Here is a 23,291-nt window from a genome sequence, read left to right on the forward strand (position 1 = left end):
TTTATGAGAAACAAATCACATATCATATGTAAATGACATCAATAGTGATCACAATTATTATCCCTGAGGATATATGATTATGATTTTCCCATTTTCCCCCTTTACAGCTCGCGATGCCTGGTTATGAACATTTCGGCTAACATATTTGATATTATTGGACATCAGATATATGAGGATTCAGTTATTATGGTCTCTCTTAAAAAAATCTCACAATATGTCGTTTCTCGGTCATGTGAATTATTCTGGCGTCATCTTGTGGCATGAAAAGATGTATGGAAGATCTTGGATTTTGTATCTCATTTCATAGCCAATGTGGAGTGGAGCAGTGTATAAAAAATTATCGATGGCGGTGCCTAATATAACCAAGGAAGATCATTTCTCAGTCGCGTTCTGGCCGCCGAACATCCAAATTCCATCAAAACCAGAAATGAGAGCTCCCCGATTGATGAGCAAAAACCCGGAAAATTGCAAAAAATCCATTTTCAAAGCTCCATATCTCGAAAACTGTCTATTTTTGAGCTTTGTGGCAAAGGACTTTTCTGATCAGTTCATCAAGAACTACAACATATAAAAAATTCAGCCAAATTCACGGAAAGCCATTTCCCATACTAAACGTGCGGGGTCCTTTATGGAGTTCAACATTTTTAGATCGTGTTTGTTGTCTTTTTTTGTTCATACACATATAACGAGTATAGGTATATAATTCTGTTATTTCGATATTTGATACGTATGAATTTTCGTTATACTAGAATATTTTTTGGAGTGGCAGGTATAGTTCACTGTTGTCAAGGGTTAGAAAATAAATAATTGGAAAAATTTATTGCAATAATTTCTCCAATGATTTAGAGAATTTCATAAATGAAACTCATAATCATTAAGATTGGAAAGTTCAACAATCAGCTCGGCTTATAGAAAGAACCAAAACCCCATCTAAATCTAATACAAACACAAAACGATCAACACCTAAGATTGATCTGACATTCCTGGAACAAATGAAGCACATAGGATCCGCAGACTTATTTTATTCTGTCTACGAGTAAAAAAAAACTAACACAGGCTCTGCCAGAAATGCTATCGGTATTCCTGATCGTTTAAAAAACGTTGTTTCAAATTTATTTTCTTGAAAAAAAAAACAAGTATTGGACACGATCGCATTTTATAGCAGGACCTTCTCCTGACTCTTACGGTTTGCTTCAACGCTCGTTCCGGGTATTATAAATACGCTCTCGTAATCTCGATAGGTCTCTGACTTTACATTCCTACAAGAGGAGATATGAGTCAGCCTGGTCTACGGGTTAGTCATGCAACCATCCTGATGAGTTCGAAGAAACAAGGACAAGGTTAAGACTAATAAATTTTCTATATTTCAGTATCGTAATGAGTTTATTTCAGTTCTAAAAACATTGCTGTAATGACTTCATTACAGCATCGTTTTCAGTTATATTAATATTTTTCGTTTTGTGGTTGTCTATACCTACCTATACTGACTTCATAGTGAAATGGTTTGCAACAATATTCGCAATATCTCTTAATTCTGGTGGTGTTAAATCGATTCCATCAGACATAATTCACGAATTGAATGCGTAATTGTAAATTATTTCAAAACTCGAAACGTACGATTCATATTCAAATTCTGTAATATGTCAATTTTCGTAACAGTCACACCAACTGCCAAGATATAATACAAAAGCCACTAGGAAATAAAATCGGAATTTTTCATTGAATTTCGGACATAATTCACAAAACTTGACTGAAATAGAGAAAATATCGTCTAATACTCTTTGCAGAATTTAATTCCAACACCCATGCGTTCCAAAACTCGCTCCTTCGTCGCTCGTTTTCGAATTTCGCATTCGTGTTGGAATAGGAGCCCATTCTGCAACTTGTTTTAGAATATAGTATTACGAAATAGAGTTTTCTTTGGTTTTGTCTGACAGAAATGTCAACATACTAACATAGAAGTTAAGATGTCTAAAACATGGTGTATGCACTCGTCAATTTTTGAATGCAATAACATTCGACCAAATTAAGAATATTAGTTTTATTTCGTGGCGGCGCCGCAATGTCATACTTGTCATTTCGATTTTTTTTCGTTGATTTTGATTGATGTATCACGTATCAAATCAACAGATGAACTTCAAGGATCATTTTCTGTCTATTATAAACGTTTGTAATATGTATAACATCAACTTCTCGTTATAAAAAACATTCGTAGAATGTTACTGTGGCTAAAGAAAATATAAAACCCACTAATGATTTTATACGATAGCACTAAAGATTTTCAAAATTTTTTCATGTAAGGCCTTAATCTTAGAAAACAAAGGTAATTGAATTTTAATGAACTAGTTGTTTCTATATTATACCTTGTATAATTTAAAGTGCATCGTGTCCGAAGAAAAGTTATTCCTTGCACTTTTCTTCGGACATGATGCACTTCAATTCAATTAGGTACCTTTTTTTTCATTTTGCGAATATTTCCTAAGAATTTCAAGAAAAAAATAATGAAAAGACATCTCCATTTGGTACATCTGCACTGAAATATTCACAAAACGTTTACTAGAATAAATTCAAATATTAGAGATAACAAGAATCTGTCTAATTTGTTAATAGCGCTACCTACAGTTGACTTAACAAAGCTCAACTAATATTCTCAAAATTAACAAAACAAAATCCAATCAGTGCATTCACCAGGTGTTCAGACATCTTAGTAGAAGTATTGTTTTATCTTAAACTGTCAACATGTAACCATAGAAAACTGTACTACGTAGTAACTCAGAGTAATAAAATACAATAGAGATACTGTTTCCATATCTTTTCTGAAGTCGGAATTTTAATGTTGTTTTTATTTACCTATAGCAACCGCTTCGTTTCAATATCTTTGGATATTTCCGGACGCTGACTCACCTTCCCATAGCCAAAAATAAAGATGCCTAGAAACCCTGGTGTGCGCATTGATTCGATTTTGTTTCGTACTTTTTGAGATAGTCCACTTGCTGCTTTGGCTAGAACTTCATAGAGTTCTGTGTGGTGGCGCTCTTCAGAGTTGTTCGAATTTCCGCTATCTGTATGTCGGCGATTAAAAATGAAACAATGATTTGAAAAACTGCAAACTTTCACAAGAAATTACAATTCAGTTCATATCGAATTTATAATGAAATTATTGGAATATAATGACAGACGGCTGCTATTGGTTTATTCAGAGTATAGTAGATTGTCACGAGCAAAGGATATAAAATATTCTTATTTTATACTTAGAGGCCACGAGAGTCGAGAATCACGAGAAACGCCAAATATAAATGATGTTTGCGCCATCTGAAACTCTAGTGATCTCTCAGAATCCAATAGGAATAAATCTACCGTTTTGTCTGAAAGTTTTACTGGTATAAGTAGAGACACCAGGGTTACTAGGCTTCTTAGCCACAAATCTATATAGAAGATCTATATGTATTTTACTACTCTTATGTTTCAGCTAATGTGCCCTGAAATGCAGTTAGAGTGTTATCGCAAAACTTAATTTTTCTAATAATGTTTCCATGGTACACTAATTTTTTGCCCTTTTCATTTGACTATAAACGAGGGATTGTTAGTTTCTTCACACCGTTGATAACTTATCAGGATGATTGCGTGTAGAAAAGTCGAGTTTTCAAAATACAAAAGGTAAAAAAATTAATATTCTCCGATACTTACTTTTTCAAAGGCACTTGACTGTCTGTAGCATTAGCCCCATTCCTTGCATCCGTTATTCTACAGGCGACCATGTTGTACGCTGAAAAAGAGGAGATCACGTGATAAGAGCAGGGGCACCATCAGCATTGAATTCGGTTACCTCTTGTGAAATATATTGCAGAGCAAGGAACGCTGTGTCGGGTAAAGTATGAAATGAATGAAAAGGTGAGATGAGTGCAAAGAATGAACAGATGATGAATTCGACATCAAAATCAGCCTTGAAATTTTCAGTTTTGAAGCGAATTCGAAATGCAGTGCAGATTTTTAGTTATCAAAAAAATAAAAGAGGTGAATTAAGTATAGGTAACCTATGTCGCAAATACCATAATTATAAAATACATTTGAATTATTCATCAGAAATCGATATTATGTTATCATGGTAGAGTCATTGACTTTCAATAATATTCTGCAAATTTTTTAATAAAAAATATTTTGAACGAGTTGTCCAAACACCGGTCAGTTTTGATAAATATAAGAGTAATAAAAAAAGTTGAAATATCAAAAATTCCCCAGAAGTTTATCAAGGAAAAACATTATTATAGGCTCAAAATTTCTCAATTTTTTCCCATTCGTTCAGTATGAACGAGCCTAGGGCTTAACATTCAACGCACATTATTAGTGTGCCAGTAGATCAATGCGCCCTTACTTCAAAAAACCCGACAATTTAACACAATGATAACGGGTGATTTATATATAACCGATATTTTATGTTTCATTGGTTAGGTAGAAAAAGAAGGATCAACTGAAACGTGAAGTGAAGAATGATAGAGAAGAAAGGAGATGAATAGTAGGATATATCGAAGAGATATATTTAATCTGGATTCTAGTTTTTGAATGTTAAATTCGAAAGTAGATTATTATTATTCATAAAGAATTGAAAAATAACCGCCTTCAAATTTTTGTATTGCCATTCCAAAGTATTTTTTCTTTGAATTTTATCGTCCACATTTTGACATCGAATTCTTTTACATAAGTATATCCTAAATTTCAGCCTACTATCCCATAGATAGTATAATAATTCTATACATAGATATCATAGTTGATTGTTGGGATAACTATAGAACAGTCATACAGATCTTGCTGTACTATTCATCTCATTACCTCCAAAAGCTATATAAGAATGCCTATCGTAGCATTTTTAAAATAATATATTTCACCTCCCTCATTTTTGCCCAAAATGGATCGATGCTCCAGAACATAGATACCCTATGTCGTATTCCGCGTCACAATCTATGTCTATGTCAAATTTAACGATCAGTTGAGGAGCGAGAACTGGACTGCTATGATCGCTGACAAAGGAAGGAAAAAATCAATCAGGATCTATCACAAAATGTCATCGATGAGCTAAGTCTTGAAATATTGGTGTGGCCACTCACTATTGATTGAAAAACTTTAGGATAGAACTAGCGGCTTTTGCAGTGGTAACCCCTGTTGGTTTTGAAAGATATTGACCAAGCTTCAGTCGATTTCCACATCGCTTCCATTTGCGCTTAATTCCATAGAGATATAGTCACTTGAATCTGAATAGAGTCACCTATAGAAGGCAAGGGAAGTTTGGCCAATCTCAAATTTCGAATTGAATCGAATCAGTGAACACACCAGTATTTCTAGGCATCTTAGATGAGGTTAATGAGTAGAGTGAAATGAGGTTAATGAGTACCTTGAGTTGACGAATAAGAAAAAGTTCAAAGTCGACATTAGTGACATGTGGAAAGTAAGTATATGTATACTCAGTGACAATAAGAGCGTCATACTCAGAATGAATAATTACTCTAATGTCACTGGAAATAATAAGAAATCAGTTTTTCTGTCAATGCTACATTAAATGAATAGATATGAGACGAACCGCTAGAATATGAAATTGGGGGTATATATTATTTCTTCTGAGTTGACACTTCTGATGACCCTGAGCATAAAACCATGAAATTATATAATAGACCAGTTTTGAGAAGAATGAAGAGCTTTACGAGATATACTACTTAATATATATGGTATTGAACCAAGTAAAGGAAAATAATTTTTGGCGCCGCTCTTTCAAATTGCATCAACTTAGTAGAATCGTCTTGGTATTTAACGAGATGTCATAACTTATCTTCAAAATTTCCGAATATGTCTTTAGACACGAAGAATATCTCAACAGCGACAGCTTTTATCTCTTATGACTTGCTTCAATAATACACTTTTAAACTTGTAGATGGAGAAATACAAGATTTTCAGCATGGATTTAGAAGGAGAAAATCAACTTTGACAGAGATGATTGAGGTCCTGCATAGTATAATAATGGTAAAAATCTTGAATTAACTTGCTTTGATTTGGGTAAAGTCATAGCTTGTGATAGGTACTTGTCGAGAAATCACATCATTATGGGATTAGAGAAAACACTTCTTTTTTGAAACGAAGGAATCAAAAGGTCATTACAATATCCTCTCCAAAAACAATCGTGGTAGGGGTTCCTCAAGGATCAAAACCGGGTCCTATTCTTTTTATTTCGATTATGATTGATATTTTGATAAGTTTTGGAGCGTAAGATCAGATGCGCTATGCGGATAAAAGATCCCGAACCAGAATTACATTCTAACGCAAATCCAAAGAAGCCCTACAGAATACCTCGAAATAATTATCGGAAAATGGTCTACTTATCGATGTTGATAAAAGTCAGAGAATATTTTCGAATGAAAGAGGCGATACCAATTTTCCTGAGTTGGAAGGTGCATATTGTGACAACTTATGTAAGAAGTTGTCAACTCAAACATTCTCGATAAAAAGGATGAAACACGTGGCTATTGCAAAACTGTAAAATTCAAATACTACCCTGGCTTCCACAATATAACACAATACAATAAAACACTACATGGCATAATACTTTGGGGCCAATGTGAGAATGCAAAAGAGTCCTTTGACAAAATAAAGCGTTGAGAACTATGTTTGAAATGACATTGAGAGTTGTAAAGAGGTTTTCAAGAGGAAGAAAAATATTTCCCTAACATCATTCTTTAAACTTAACTTCTTAAAGTATGCCCATTATCATATAGAAAAATTTAAAACAAGGGATTGATTATGTTCTCCCTTATATTTTATTTGATGAGGAGCAACAATGAACTTCACATGTTTGAATATGCTATACCAAGAAATTTAGATACTTAACTAGGTTTGAAGAAGAAGCGAAAATAATACTGATAGAAGAACGGTTTCGGACATTGAAGTATTCATTATTGTTTGTCTATGTGAGATATGTGATTTTTTTTGTAATCACAGTGTACGGATATGTATGCATATAGATTTGCAGGTATTCATGTATCGGGTGTCCCAAAATCGTTATCTAGTTCTAGTGAGGGGATCACATGATAAAATTCTTTTGAGCTAGAAAAAAATGAATGGTACATTTTCGGGCTCGACTTCTGAGAGAATCAATTTGATGATAACCGCAATTCACAACACAGAATGTATTAAAATTCCAAAACTAATCGCAATAAAAAACAAATTGATTTTATCAATTCTAATTGAAAAATGCCTAAAGTTTGTGTTTCATGTTCATAGCACCAGTAATGAAGAAGTTATGAGAACTTTTCATTTCACGCTGTTTTCCAATTTTCTCTTATAGCTTGAAAAAAATTGAATTTATGGAATTGCTGTTATCATCAAAAAAAGAATTCTGAGATCCCCACACTAGACAACGAATTTGGGACACCCGATACACATACATAGGTATATATTGCTTATTATGTCCATTTAAATGTTTGTTGACATCTTATGTATTTTTTGATGACGAATTTTTATACAAGTTATTTATTTTATGTATCAATAAAGCAGTTCGATAATAATTAGGGGAGCAAATTTCAAACTCACCTTTTTCCTGTTTTCGTCTTTTCCTTTTATTGCAAATTTTAACGGCACAAACTGATAGAATAATGGCAACTATAAAGAAAAGAATTCCCCCGACCACACCGGCAGTGATGGCCTTGTGTTTAACTCTAGCAGGTACGGAAAACTTCACTTCTTCGCTTGTCTCGTAACTCTTCAACGAGTAGGCGAATATCCTGAAGTAGTAGGTGCGACCACCCACCAAATTTTTAACTGAAAGAAAAATCATCATAATATAATATCACAAAGATAATACAGGGATGAGAAGTCAAAAGTATAAAATAACATAGGATTTCTCTGATATTTGAAATTATATTATCATGAAATGAAATTTCATGATTTGTAAGTTGAAATATTTAATATGAATTGATCAGGCTCAATTAGCTCTTATTGGAATGATTTATCAAATCTCTTTATTGAATGTTATTAATTTATTATACGAATTTCAGTAAGATACATATGAATGGAGAAATTTTTTAAATATTTTCTATTTGCGATATTAACACCAATGTTTTTTTTTTTTTTGAACGATATATGTACTTCAAAGTCATTTCCTACATGCATAAATGAGGGTACTACACAGAGGCGTTGCAATGAATTTGCAAAGACGCGGTAATTTGTCCATTCATTGTACTTGATTGGTTGCCGATGAAGCGGTTACTGGATAATCATTTTTTGTACATGTTGTTTATGGAAGGAACGATGGGACAACGTTGTCGTTCTTCATTTGACTTTCTGAATTCTTTATGCATTAGGTATTTTCTAATAAATTAATATTACATCCCAAGATAATTACCTACTTCCCAGTACTTCATAACAGAAAGTGACAGAAAAAATTAGGAGAAAAAAGGTCGCTTGCAGGTGGTATAACGTTTTTCTCTTGCGTGACGATAAATGCGAATTCTAATTCTTCGTTCCAAATATGTTTCAAAAACTTACCTAAATAATGCGTATCCTCTGGCCTTATAGATGCCTTGTTGAGGGTCTTCCAAGGTCCATCCGTCTTATACTTGATGACGTAATGACGAATAAGGTTGGCTCTTTCAATGGGAGGTTGCCACGTGATTAGGAACCCGTTGCTGATTTCGGTGACAGTCAAGTTTCTTGGAACACCTGGTTTCGGCCCTAGAGATGAAGAATGTGATAACGATATGGCTGGAAAGAAATGATAAGAGGCAACTACTCAGCTAGAAACAACGTCGAGAAACTACCTCAAGCAGTCAGTATCAAGCAAGCACTAGGAAGAATTCAAGGAATTTTTCAGAATTATAAGTTAATAATAATTTGAAACCTAAATAAAATTGATAATTATCATTAAAACCTAATCCAAGCTCTCTCATTAAAGTTCAATGGTTTTAATAACAATAATGGCTAGTTGCACCATTTGCCTAAATCAGAAAGTAATCAATGTTTAAATTTTAATCAATGTTTAGGCAAATGGTGCGACTGACCATATGTATAAGTACAAAATACTCTCTTAATTCTATGCTTTACATTTAATCCGTCACTTTGATAAGTAAGGTTAACTTGAATAACATATATGTGGATTTAACCTTCAATTAAGGTTAAGAATGATTCTATTGTCAGATCCATACAGTTTCAGCCAAAGATTAATAAATAGTTCTAGCAGCACATAGAACCTAGTGGAAACTTTTCATCAACAACGCAGAAGATAATGAAGCGAAAAAGCCTAAATCTTTTCGTCGTTACAATATAAAAGAAAAGATCCAAAACCATCGTGAAATCCTAAAGTTTCGGGTCAAATACACTAGGAGGGAGTGAGCAAGATTTAATTAGGGCTGAAAGAGGGGTAGTTTCGGTAATTGGATAAATGTAATAACTCTTTCCATCGACATTTAAGGGTTTCGTGCCATACAACTCGAGGAGTTTCGATCAAACAGATTAACTAATTCTACACAACGAGCTCGTTAGGTATTTGTATTGGAGATTGGGGTTCTTCTATTTCGGATCTACTGTTAACGTCGGAATGATTACATGATGCAACAAATATTTGTCGTTAGAGTCTGATGAATGAGGTCCATTAGATTTCTCGACAATATGAAAATTATTTTCCTATTCATTGACATTTTCATGGATTACATTTTTAGGAACTACATATTATTGGCACCTTCGTTCGTTTGCTTTAAACAATTTTCAAATTTTGAGCCTTTATTCTGAAAAAATGGTTACAAATGAATTATTGAAAGTATTGGCCATCGCTAGCTACAACTTTTCCCCATCTTTCTGGCAACATACGAATCCCGTTGCGAAAAAATTCGACCGGTTTGGCCTCTATCCAGTCATCCACCCATTTTTTGGCTTCCTCGTAGGAATGGAAGTGCTGGTCAGCCAGGCCATGCGTCATCGATCTGAAGAGATGGTAATCAGACGGAGCAATGTCTGAACTATACGGCGGGTGGGGTAGGACTTCCCATTTGGGCGTTTCTAAGTATGTTTTCACCGGCTGTGCAACATGTGGGCGAGCATTGTCATGTTGCAAAATAACTTTGTCGTGCCTGTCGGAGTATTGTGGCCGTTTTTCTCGCAGTGCGCGGCTCAAACGCATCAATTGTCGTCGATAGACCTCGCCTGTGATCCTTTCATTCGGTTTCAGAAGCTCATAGTAAACCACACCTAGCTGGTCCCACCATATACAGAGCATGAGCTTGGCGCCATGAATATTTGGCTTGGCCGTCGATGATGATGCATGGCCAGGTAGTCCCCATGATTTTCTTCGCTTCTGATTATCGTAACGGATCCACTTTTCATCGCCAGTCACGATACGATGCAGAAAACCCTTTCTTTTATGTCGCTGAAGCAGCTGTTCGCAAGTGAAAAAACGCCGTTCGACGTCTCTCAGCTTCAGTTCGTACGGCACCCAATTTCCTTGCTTTTGGATCATTCCCATGGCTTTCAAACGCTTGGAAATGGTTGTTCGGTCAACTCCCAATGCTTCAGCAAGTTCTTCTTGCGTTTGACACGAATCTTCATCAAGCAAAGTCGCCAATTCTTGATCTTCAAAGATTTGCGGCCGCCCGGAACGCTCCTTGTCTTCCACGTCGAAATCGCCACTTTTGAAGCGTCGAAACCATCCGCGAACACTTGAATCATCGACACAACCTTCTCCATAAGCTTCCCGAAGCAACCGATGCGCCTCGGCAGCAGATTTCTTCAAATTGAACCAATAAAGTGAAACTTCCCGCAAATGACGTCGACTCGGCTCAAATTTCGACATTTTCACGATTTCAAAAATTTATGATGCGCAAAAATTTCAACTAATGTGTTAGTGTGGAATTGTTGACAGATGAATAAGCTTTGATTATGACATATGTAACCATTAAATACTCGCACAGTATTGGTGGCGCCATCTCTTACAAAAAACGGGAAAGACTTATTCACACACCTTATATTTTCGCACATAAGTAGAAATTGGCACAAAAGTGGGCTTCAAAATAGACACGAAAGGGATTCATTGATTGACCCTTTATCTATTCTCGATATTTGTTATATGTTTTGGAATTGACGATACGATAATTAGCATAGGTTGGGGAATGTAACCTATCCCGCTAAATAAAATCTTGTAAGGTTAGTCTAGCTGCATTAGTGAGACCAAAACCAATCACTTCGGAAAGAATAGTACCTTTAGGCTTGTAGATAGGCGGTACGAATGCTGTTCCAGTCGAATCGGTAGGCAAAATAACATTACTATAATCTAAAATATCTGAAAAACAAACGAACTCAAATTAATGAAAAAGCATGCACCACCAAACACGAAGCGATATCGATATAATGCAGAGTAGGGACGAATGAAAGATTCGACAAAGTAAAGTCTGCCAGAAGACATGCAGATTGCAATGCAGCAGTCATGCAAATCCACGACCTACAAATTGAATATCGAGTATCTGGAAAGTCACGCGATATTGGAGTTTCTCAAATAATAATTTATGTAAGAAGTTCGCTGAATGGCATTGCAGAGGTTACTCGGTAAGAATGCCGTGATTCATGTAGGTCAGAAACCTAAATGTTCTATATCTAGAAAGATCTAGGCTTCTGTTATACGAATATGAAACGAGAGATTCATGTACTTGATAAAGGAAAGCTTGGGACTTTTGTTTACCTTGAGACTTTTAATAGATTTTGTCCATTTCATTCTTAGATCCATTTTTGTATATGAGACTGATACCTCGGAATATTCATACTTAATATACTAATGAATTTTTTTCGAAAACATAGTAATTAAAATCTCAATTCAATGAAATTATATTATACTCAATTCTATCTAGTCAAATGGGGACAAAGATATACATATCCATAAGATTTAGTACTTCTATTCAACTCGCCCAGCAACTGAGTGGCTGTTATTTTACGATCGTCAAAAACTTGTCGGCCTTGTTTTGCAATCGTCACATTTTTTTAGTCAAAAATTGTATTGTAACAATTTCCTACATTGGCTGTACCCAAATTGTAGATATAAACAAATATGTACTGTTTTTATTTCAAAAATATTCTTTAATGTAAATGAAAAGTCTTAAAACTGTCTATATAGGTAAACCTGCAGAAATTGTACAACTAGCTGCAGCAAGACATTCACGTCGATACCATAGACATAGACATTCATTTGTAATATTGATCAGAATACGAACTTCTTTAAGACAAATAAAATTGTTCTTGCAAAATCTTATATCAATAAACAAAATCTATTATAGCCCCTCAAATAACTCCTTTTTAATCGGTAAGGTTCAAAGATAAACTCAAAAATAAATCGTTAGGACCTCATGCAAAATTTGCATCCAGAAATCTTACCAGCATTCTCGTCCGGTGTCAAGAAAGGTGTTGGCGTTATGGAAACTTTGTGTGAAATAGCAACATCTGCGTTGAACAAGATTGGAGAAATCAGAATAATGAAAAAGAACATATATTCAGTGTTATTAGAAGTGTCACTTCCAGACGGAATAATTCAACCTGATATTTTTGGTAAAATGGTAGAAATATTTTCAAGAAATTTTATTAGCATAATATGTGAAAAAAATTTAGTAATGTACCTACATGGTGATGCCAGGTATTTACAAAATAAAACAGTCGATGCCTGCTAGTGGCAGCTTGTTCAAAACAATTCGATTTTCGAGGAATTACTGAATCAGAGTCTGTGAATAGGGCAATACCACAGAATAGAGAGGTATACCTCTCTAATAACTCTGTAATAACACCCTTCAAACCTTTGCTCCAAGATTGGTCAGCTATTTGACGCGTTAGTATAAAAATCATCTCGTAGAGCTAGTTGCCTTAAGGAATCTAATGGAATTAATTTACCACGTAAAATTAGATGAATTAAGTTTCATCGAAAATAACTATTAGGGATAAAACATTAATTATGTAACCGTAGCATAATTTTTGTTGTTAGGTATATCATACAATTTATTCCTTCTGAATGTAACACTTGCTGTCACTGAATAAAGGTAAAGATTGAGAAGGATCGAGCTTCTTTGGCTTTTATCAACATTTTACCGGAAATTTAAAATAAATAAACCTCAATAGGATCTCACCTATGGTGCGAACGGTGATGATCTTGCTCATCATGCCGTCTCCAAGGGCGTTCTTCCCGATAACCTGAAACTCGTAGTTGGTAGCAGGCGCCAAACTGTTGATGGTGATCTGGGTGCTTCCTGAGGGAGTCACAGGAATAGTGGACCATTCCGTCACTCCAGATTCTCTGTACCAGATGGTGTAATCCTGTTTGTAATCGGGACCTCCGCTGTAGCCTGGTAGCCAACTCAAGGTCACTGAGAATTCTGTAGAGGTTCCTGGTGCAATGAAGAAAATGTTATTGGTACATTTCCTAGATGTCTCAGTGGATACCAAGAGATCATAAGAGAAGGTATACACCTCCAAAAATGATATGGCTATAGATAATGTTGAAAACAAATAGGAAGAAACAGCCATAGCATAGCAGAGTGTGGTGGAAAAGAAGAGGAAAGACTTATCTCTATAAAGGTTGATGGACGAAAAGATCCAACAAGAACAAGGTTAACATTAATCTAGATTTGAACTAGCAGATAAGCTAGAGCTCAGTCTTTCAGAACTATCGCTATTTTGATATTTTGTTCTAATACCCTGCTTCATCAAGCCAAAGGATTTCTTTTATGATGTTGGCAAAAAACCCTGCTCATTAAGTTAGGAAAATGGCTTTCCGTGAATTCTCGTATGCTGTAGTTATTGATCAAAAAAGTCTGTAGCTACAAAGACGGACAGTTTTCGAGATATGGAGCCTTGAAAATGGATTTTTTTCATTTTTTTCTCAGCTCTCAATTCTTATTTATGGTTGGTATGGAATTTGGATATTCGATACCTAGAAAGCAACTGAGAAATAGTCTTCCTCAGTTATATAATAGTAGGCAGCGTCATCAATAATTTTACCTAGATTACACTTCTCTGCTCCACACTGGCTATTAAATGAGGTGTAAATTTCAAGATCTTCCATACATTTTGAATAATAAAAAATTTTCTCTATTTCAACATCGTAATGAGTTCATTACAGTTCTAAAAACAGTGCTGTAATGAACTCATTGCACCATTGTTTTCAGTTATATTTTTCGTTTTTTGGTTGTCTACACAGACTTCCAATCCTATCAAAATTCAACACACGTCAAATTGTCAATACCTATAATATAATTTGGATTTAGTGAAATGATTTGCGACATTATATTCGCAATTTCACTTAATTCTGTAAATTCTGTTGGTGTTAAATCGATTTCGTCAGACATAATTGACGAGTATAATGCGTAATTATAAATTATTTCCAAATTCGAAACGTACTATTCGAATTGAAATTCTGTAATTTGTCAATTTTCGTAACAGTCACACCAACTGCCAAAATACAATACAAATGTCAATAGGATGTATAATCTGAATTTTTCATTGAATTTCGACAATATTTCACAAAACTTGATCGAAATAGAGAAAATATCGTCTAATACTCGTTGCAGAAGGCAATTCCAACCCTCATGCGTTCCAAAACTCGCTCCTTCGTCGCTCGTTTTCGAATTTCGCATTCTTGTTGGAATGGGAGCCCATTCTGCAACTTGTTTTAGAATATACTATCGATAAACTTCATTTTTTGAAGAGAGACGATAATAACTGAAAGCGAATATGTCTGATTTCTAATAAATTAAATATGTTTTACAAAATGTTCATCAAGTCTTAGTGAGCTGTCATGGGGAAAATGGGAAAATCATAATCATAATTATATCAACAGAGATAAAAATTGTGATCGCTTTCAGATAACGGGGTGCTAAGTCATTCTGCTGAGAATGGCTTGAAATGGATGATAGCATCTCACAGACAAGCAAATCCGCGAAAATATCTCCATTTGGTGAAGTCCAGATGTTGGAAGCAAACTAAGATTGGCACTTTCGATATTTAACCCTGAATTCTTGAAAATATCATATTTTTAATGAATGTTGCATTGAAATTTACACATATGAGTGAATACTATTTATTAACGTATTGTTAAGGTTGGCCAAATGAATTAATAGATCAATGTTATAATAAGAGTAACATTCACATTAATAACAATATTGATATAATAAAAAAATAATTATGAATTATCTTAGTAATCGGAATCTCAAATCATTTGAAATATTATGAATCGAATAAAGGCTAAAACGTATTATGTAGTAACATAAAACTATATACACGAACGTAACACAATCATTAATTATCTTGACAGTATAAAGGAAAAAAGTCTATTACATGTCCACTCCAATCTAAGTTCTTGATCATTGGCTATAGACATTTTTGATCAGCCCATCAAGAACTAATAACAACGTACCTAACATTCAGTAAAATACTCGGAAAGCTTTTTATAAATAATGCGTGGGATCCGTTGTCAATAGCCTTAGCTATCACATCGTGAAGTTTAAGAACTGACCTGTCTCCTGCTGGCCCAAAGACCAAACAGTTTGTCTGATCTTCAGGCCAGCCAGTTCTGAATATATACACAGTAGACGGCTATTTGTTTTGACGATTCGCAGATTCAATCTGTTTGACACAAATTGTCTTTGGCCTAATAGTACCTGTCAGCAGTCCTACAATGACCCGAAGCTCAGTTAGTAGAATTTGAAGAAATTTCTTGGTGTAGGAACTCAAAAATTGCACAAATCTGTTTGCTTTGTGTGTTACTTCAGAGCATCTCTTTGTTCTGCAGTTCCCACTGCCGGATTGCCGCTCTCTAGTGTTTTTTCAAGCCCACAGAAGGCTTCGGCTCCAGCAGATAAAAAGCCTTTTTCACAAGTTCATCGACTTTTTCATTGCCTTCGATACCACAGAACCCTAGCATCCATTAGAGAGTCATGTTGTTGACTTCAGTTAGTTGCTTTATGGTATTGTGGCATCTCCAGGAAAAGTACTCCAGTTTCAAAGTACTCAGTGCGGCCTGGATGTCACTTGCGATATATGTGCTTTTTGAGTTTTCTTTAGATACGTTCTTGAGCACATATGCAGAAAGCTAGAGTTCCTGGCTACAAAACAGAGGGTAGTTAACTCACGGATATGCGAAGTATGAATTTACCACGTCACTCAATAAGTCCTGGTCATGGTGCACAGATAGCACCTCCAGTGCCATACCATTTACTTCAATTTAAAACGTGGTCGAAAAACCAACAACGATGCATTCAGCAGTTGTTTCAGGAAACATTAAAAAAGTTCATGAATTCCTTTTAAGCGATCGTAAATTGGAGTTCAAAAGAACTGAAAACTTTAATGAACGTTGGAGTACATGCATCACTTTTGAAGGTGACAATGTTGTAGAATAAATTCGATTTTTTACCGGTCAGGTCGGGGACTTGATGAATGAAATATTAGGCTACAATTTTTCTAATATACCACTATGTCAGTGCCCCTCTCTGATATCGACAATGATCCGAATACATCGTATCAGATAATCAGGACCAATTAACTCAATAAAAACAGGTTCACTGAATTCAATCACTCACCTGTCAAGTTATACGGCGCATGCGGCTGCGTCCCCTCCACGACCAACTGAGTCGCAGTCACAATCGTAGCCACCTCATTGGACGCGACGCACTGGTAGAACCCGAAGTCGAACCTGCGCAAACTTTCAATGGTAATATTACCTCCCACTATCTTCACCCGGTTCTTTGGAAGCGCGTTGCCATCCCTCCTCTGCCATTGAACCGTGGGTTTCTGCGTCCCCTCCGCTTCCAGGGCCTCGCAGTGCATCTCCACAGTTTCTCCCACCTTCCGCTGGTACATGGCCTCCGGCTCTACCGTGAAGGTCGGGGGTTTCCGCACCAGCACCTCCATCTGGCCGGATGAGCCCTGGGTGCCCTGCGCGTTGTAGGGGGTGCATGTGTACCTGCCCTGGTGGTTTTCGTTCACACGCGTAAACAACAACGAACCGTTATTCATGATTACCACGTCATTAGTCTGATAAGGTTCGAGCAAACGTTTGTCTTTGGTCCACGTAACGTACTGGAGTGGGGGGTTGGCCTTGATGTAGCACTGGACGACGCCGGCCAACCGGAACGGGAGGTACTGGATGGTGGGGGTGAAGGTCACCTTGGCGGGGTCTGTAACAGAATTATGATAATTAGTGTCAATTTCTCAGATACCATGAAAAATTTAGCTTGTGTGTTGAGTAGGCTGAGTAAGAGAATAATATATCCTTCCGCATGGTGTATACTTAATTCGAGACTTAATCAATATTTGACGTCCAATATTTTATGAAATTCAGACCAAATTCCAGTTTCATTGTTGGCGATATTATTTCCCCAAAATGATTGACTCTCATTCTGGAGACCTTAAAATCGCTGCAGTGTTAAAAAAAAGGCATTAACATTGATGATTTTGCCTTGAACCATCTGAAAGAAAGAACTAGTCGATGCTGCAAAAAAATGTGGATTAGAAATGAATATGTCGAATATTTCGATGTCAAAGATGCACAACGCAGTGGAAGGCCAATTATGAATAAAATCATGGACACTGTCGAGTCCGACCATCATGCAAGCACTGTTTCGATTGCTCAAGAGCTGAATATTGCACAAAAAACTGAATAAGGCTGGTCTCAAGAAAAAGCTCGATGTATAGGTATCACACGAGTTAACACAAGAAAAACCCCATGAACCGGTTTTCCACCTGCGAATCGCTGCTGAATCGCAACAAAATCGACCCATTTCTGAAGCGGTTGGTGATGAGAAGTGGATCACTTATGACGTCAAGCGAAAACTGGTGGAAACGCAGTGAGCTGGCAGAAACAGTGGTCAAGCTAGGATTTGACGGGTAGGATTGGCAGATAATTATCTACTTTGAGCTGCTCTCCTACTGTTAACTCGGAACAGTACTGTCAAGAATTGGACCGTCTGAAAGAAGCAATCACCCAGAACCAGAAGAAAAGGAATTGTGTTCCTTCAGGACACACATCGATAGCGACTCGTCAGAAGCTACGGGAGCTTGGTTGGGAGGTTCTTATGAATCCACTTCATCTTTCGGACCTGACATCAAGTAATTACCATCTCTTTCTGTCCATGGCGGACAATTTTGCTGGTGAAAAATTCGCTTCAACAGAGACTTGTGAAAACTGAGTGTTTCAATTTTTAGCCGAGGGCTTCTGGGCTTCTATGAGAGAGGCATTATGATATCACCTTCAAAAAAGCAACAAATTATTAAACAAAATGGCGCATTATTTGACCTTAATCGGATCATACTAACTATGGTAAATAAAGCCTTGTTTTTCAAGCAAAAATAATGGATATCGTTTTACTACACCTTATACTTTGTAGTAGTTATAATTAGGACGAAAACAAAAAAAACAACTTTTCCGAAATAAAGAAGTATTCTGTAAATCAAAATACTGTCATACATGAAATAACGAAATTATTCAATGACAAACAAAATAAGGTTGGGTAAAAAGAATCAAAAAGCTGAGTTAAGCAGACGAATAAGGCTGAGATGGGCGGCAAAAGAGAATGCCTGAAGAGCTCTAGACACAAAAACTTAGCTAAAATAGTAAAGAGAACATTAACTTATACAAAAAACTTAGCCAAAATAGTAAAGAGAACATTAACTTATACACAACAAAGCTGGAAAACGTAGCAGAAGGTAATTATCTTCGACATAAGACAATAAGGTTTGGTAAAGAGAATCAGAAAGCTGTTAAGCAGATGAATAAGGCTGATATGGGCGGCAAAAGAGAATGCCTGAAGAGCTCTAGACACAAAAAATTTAGCCAAAATAGTAAAGAGAACATTAACTTATACACAACAAAGCTGGAAAACGTAGCAGAAGGTAATTATCTTCGACATAAGACAATAAGGTTTGGTAAAGAGAATCAGAAAGCTGTTAAGCAGATGAATAAGGCTGATATGGGCGGCAAAAGATAATGCCTGGAGAGCTCTAGACACAAAAAACTTAGCGAAAATAGTGAAGAGAACATTAACTTATACACAACAAAGCTGGAAAACGTAACAGAAGGTATTTATCTTCGACATAAGACAATAAGGTTTGGTAAAGAGAATCAGAAAGCTGTTAAGCAGATGAATAAAGCTGATATGGGCGGCAAAAGAGAATGACTGAAACGGCTCTAGACAGACAAAACGTAGCGTGGGAAGACCACAAAAAAGATGGCTCGGCAATCTAAAGGCTCAGGTTGAAAGTGGGTGGTATCGGGTAGCACAGGACAGATCAGAGTGGAACAATTTGAGACCAATACAATGGCTGAAGAAAAAAAAAAAAAACCAAAACGAAACCTCTCAACACTAACAAGTTGCAAACAATCCTATGGCGAAATACGACGAAATACAATTGACGATCGCGTATATACGTCGAACTTCAAGGGACGGAACTTCTGCTCGCAACTTTCGGCATTTGTATTTGCATGCCGGTTTTGAACTCGGGGCCAATCGGGATACGGGATTGAATAATCGCCACCTTTCACGCTGCAAATGCATTCCAGACACTCTGAAAAGATGTAATTTTCTCTCGTGTGCTCCGCATATTTATTTCGAGCTGACGGAAAGCCCTCGAAGGCGGGATATGTTGGCGGATTCCACGCCAATTTTGCGACAAGTGCTGGCGTTTGAAGTGGAGAAAATTCCGACGGTTATTTGCGCTATACGTACTCGGATAATGATTGTAATTGTTGATGTCGTTATTGTGGAATTGCGATGTTGAAGAGGGAAATGAGGAACGACGATATCATTATCGTTTTTTTTTATTTACACCTGTTACTCCATGCCAGAATGAATAATAAGCTCTCCCAATCAATATCAGAGGCAAGAAGAATGGATTAGTTTAGTGATGTTGATAATACTATATTTGAGCAAAACTGATAAATCAGTGAAAAAATTTTGAAAATCCATCAATAAATGACTGAGAAATAGATTATTTAAATTTACGTATTTTAGCGCGGATTGCTTTGGTCTGTGACGTCACGGCACTGGCCTGTGATCGCTACAACATAAATTACGTTTAAATACTTAGCCGCGCAAGGCTCTCGCGCCGTTTGTAGTTGTACAGTGTAGTTTTAACTCGAGTTTTGTTTTTATGTCACCATAATAGATATATTTGCAGTGATGGAGTTTTTTCTTCAAATCCATCTTATGTCAGTGTTGAAATAAAAGGAGTTAAACTTTTCAAGTGAGTACCTACTTTTGAGTTTGCTTCATCATGGTTCAACTTATAACGATGATTTATTCAAAAAACGTTTCATAAACAGTTTGTAGTTGAGTACTGGTTGTTGAAGTCTATCAATGGCAAAACATATTTATGTGAGGAGTAAAAAGTAAAAAGAGAAAAAAGTAATTTATATGTATGATATAGTAAGTTATTTCAGCCATCGTGTAACGAACAAAACACGACACGAACGGCACAAGTGATTGTACACCAATGAATTCGTAAGCACTCTGCGAATACCAGTCGTCTAGTGTGTGACGTCACGACACTTACACGTACTATGAAATTATTCTTCCAAGCGCAACTTCAAAGTCCCACAACTTTTTCATTTCTAGAGATATTTCAATGATTTTTCCACATTTTTGTTTGATTTTACTTAAATTTTCAGAATTAATCCTTAACGAAAAAATTAAAACTAGTCCATTAGACAGGTTGATTCTCTAAGCCCACTACATTTCAACATCATCATGGACGTAGTTATAAAAAATGTTCGTAAACTGAGAGGGTACAAAATAGGGTATTGTTTGAGGTAATTCATTTAAATTATGATCCAATTTTTAATACATGGTTGAGGCCAGCTCATAAGGAACAATAAATCACAAATATGTAGTTCTATGGTCTCAACTCGATATCGCCGACCGCTACCGTCATCCCTAAGATGCATAGAATACCTGGTGTGTTTACTGATCCGATTTTGTTTCAGACTTTTTGGGAGACCCACCTGTTGCTTTGGTGGTCTGCTTCACCAGAGTTCTGTAAGGGGGCGCTCTTCAAAAATTTTCGAATTTCCGCTATCTGCTTGGTGCCGTTTGAAAAGGAAATACTGATTTTAGACACTGCAAACATTCACAATGAATTACAATTCAGTTCATATCAAATTTCCAATCAAATGAATGGAATATAATGACAGACCATAGAATATAAAATATTATTGTTCTATACTCAAAGTTCACGACAAGAGCGTAGAAATAGGGGGATACTGGGGGTAATTACACGGTGTTCCTAAATTGGAGATACAAATGAAAATGACAGATTTCCGGATCATTTCAAGAAAAAAAGTCCTATAACATGAGTCCCCAAACGTTTTGTTTTGAGATACATGTGTTAAAGTTTAAGTTTTTTTCTCGTATAACCTTCGCTTCACAAGATATTTAATTTGAATTGGCCATAGATATTCCAGTTTGAAGTTTTCACCATTTGATATGCTAATTTTGAATGCAAATCTACAGAGTGATATTTTTTCTGGAAGGATGCCTGCTTCCTTCGTCCAAAACTATATTTTGGTGAATGTCTTTTAGTTTAGAAAAATGAAGAAAAAAACTCTGGTCCAGTACTACACTTTTTGGTTTGTTATAGTTTTGTCATATCTGCTATCGATTTCTAGAAAAAATCTCTAGTAATCCTCAAGAAAATCCAAATTATTATAAAGATCCAACTAGTAAGCTCTAATGAATGTATTAATTATAAGTTTTGGTATTTATTTACCCAATCTGTAGCGAAGGTTAATAAATATTTGATAAACTGTACGACACACTAGGAACAACCTGTATATTGAAAGCAAAGCGTTTGTGGGCTCATATTCATAAAACTTTTTTTCTCAAAATTATCCAAGTAATTCCTGATTTTCCTTCGTAACTCTAATTTGAGAACACCTAGTATAAGGTAAGAACAACCGAATTAGTAACAAAATGAATTATTTCGAGTAATTTGGTTCAAACTTCTTTTTCTAACATCACAGATATGAATAAAAGTTGCGTCAAAATTTTTTTTTTCGATAATCCCCCATCAAGAAAAAAAAAACTACGCCCTTGGTTCACAAGAGTCGAGAATTGAGAGAAATGTCAAATGTAAGATGCATAGAATACCTGGTGTGTCTACTTATACCTATAAAACTTTCAGACAAAACGGGAGATTTTTCGGATTTATACCTACTTGATTTCGAGGGATCGCGGGCTTTTCAGATGGCGCATACATCGTTTACATTTGACATTTCTCTTAATTCTCGACACTTGTGAACCAAGGGCGTAGATCTTTTTTTTCTTGGGGAGGGATATTCGAAAAAAAATTTTTTGACGACAACTTTTATTCATATCAGTAATGTTAGAAAAAGAAGTTTGATAATGAAGTTTGAACCAAATTACTCGAAATAATTTTTGTTGTTACTAATTCGGTTGTTCTTACCTTGTTCTCAAATAAGAGTTACGAAGGAAAATGAGAAATTACTTGGAAAATTTTGAGAAAAAAAAGTTTCATGAATATGAGCCCACAAACGCTTTGCTTTCAATATACAGGTTGTTTCTAGTGTGTCGTACAGTTTATCAAATATTTATTAATCTTCGCTACAGATTAGGTAAATAACTACTAAAACTTATAGTTAATGCATTCATTAGAGCTTACTAGCTGGATCTTTATAATAATTTGGATTTTCCTGAGGATTACTAGAGATTTTTCTAGAAATCGATAGCAGATACGACAAAACTATAACAAACCAAAAAGTGTAGTACTGGACCAGAGTTTTTTTTTACATTTTTCTAAACTAACAGCCATTCACCAAAATATAGTTTTGGAGGAAGGAAGCAGGCATCCTTCCAGAAAATATATCACCCTGTGGATTTGCATTCAAAATTAGCATATCACATAATGAAAACTTTAAACTAGAATATTTATGCCAATTCATATTAAATATCTTGTGAAGGGAAGGTTATACGAGAAAATAACTTGAACTTCAACACATGTATCTCAAAACAAAATGTTTGGGGACTCATGTTACAGGACTTTTTTTCTTGAAATGAACCGGAAATCTGTCATTTTCATTTGTATCTCCAATTTAGGAGCACCGTGTAATTACCCCCAGTATCCCCCTATTTCTACGCTCTTGTCGTGAACTTTGAGTATAGAACAATAATATTTTATATTCTATGGTCTGTCATTATATTCCATTCATTTGAGTAAAAATTCGATATGAACTGAATTGTAATTTATTGTGAATGTTTGCAGTGTCTAAAATCAGTATTTCC

At 35.7% G+C, this 23,291-nt stretch overlaps 1 protein-coding gene across 20 annotated transcripts in view; it reads right to left on the bottom strand.

The window, feature by feature from the left end:
- The window catches only part of LOC123684747 (protein turtle), a 216,420-nt gene that overhangs the window by 7,329 nt on the left and 185,800 nt on the right, over positions 1-23,291 (bottom strand). For 6 of the 20 annotated variants that reach the window (XM_045624157.1, XM_045624156.1, XM_045624155.1 and 3 more), the window contains 7 exons: positions 16,578-17,174; positions 13,131-13,388; positions 12,391-12,456; positions 11,228-11,308; positions 8,527-8,742; positions 7,573-7,800; positions 3,688-3,766 (listed from right to left, as the gene is read on the bottom strand). In XM_045624157.1, the coding sequence (XP_045480113.1) occupies positions 3,688-3,766; positions 7,573-7,800; positions 8,527-8,742; positions 11,228-11,308; positions 12,391-12,456; positions 13,131-13,388; positions 16,578-17,174 (1,525 nt within the window). Of the gene's footprint in view, positions 1-1,185; positions 1,260-3,687; positions 3,767-7,572; positions 7,801-8,526; positions 8,743-11,227; positions 11,309-12,390; positions 12,457-13,130; positions 13,389-16,577; positions 17,175-23,291 lie in introns of all 20 variants that reach the window. The other 14 variants (XM_045624168.1, XM_045624171.1, XM_045624172.1 and 11 more) reach the window with 8 other exon arrangements.

The sequence above is a fragment of the Harmonia axyridis genome, chromosome 7 (assembly GCF_914767665.1).
Source record: "Harmonia axyridis chromosome 7, icHarAxyr1.1, whole genome shotgun sequence".
Lineage (NCBI taxonomy): Eukaryota > Metazoa > Arthropoda > Insecta > Coleoptera > Coccinellidae > Harmonia > Harmonia axyridis.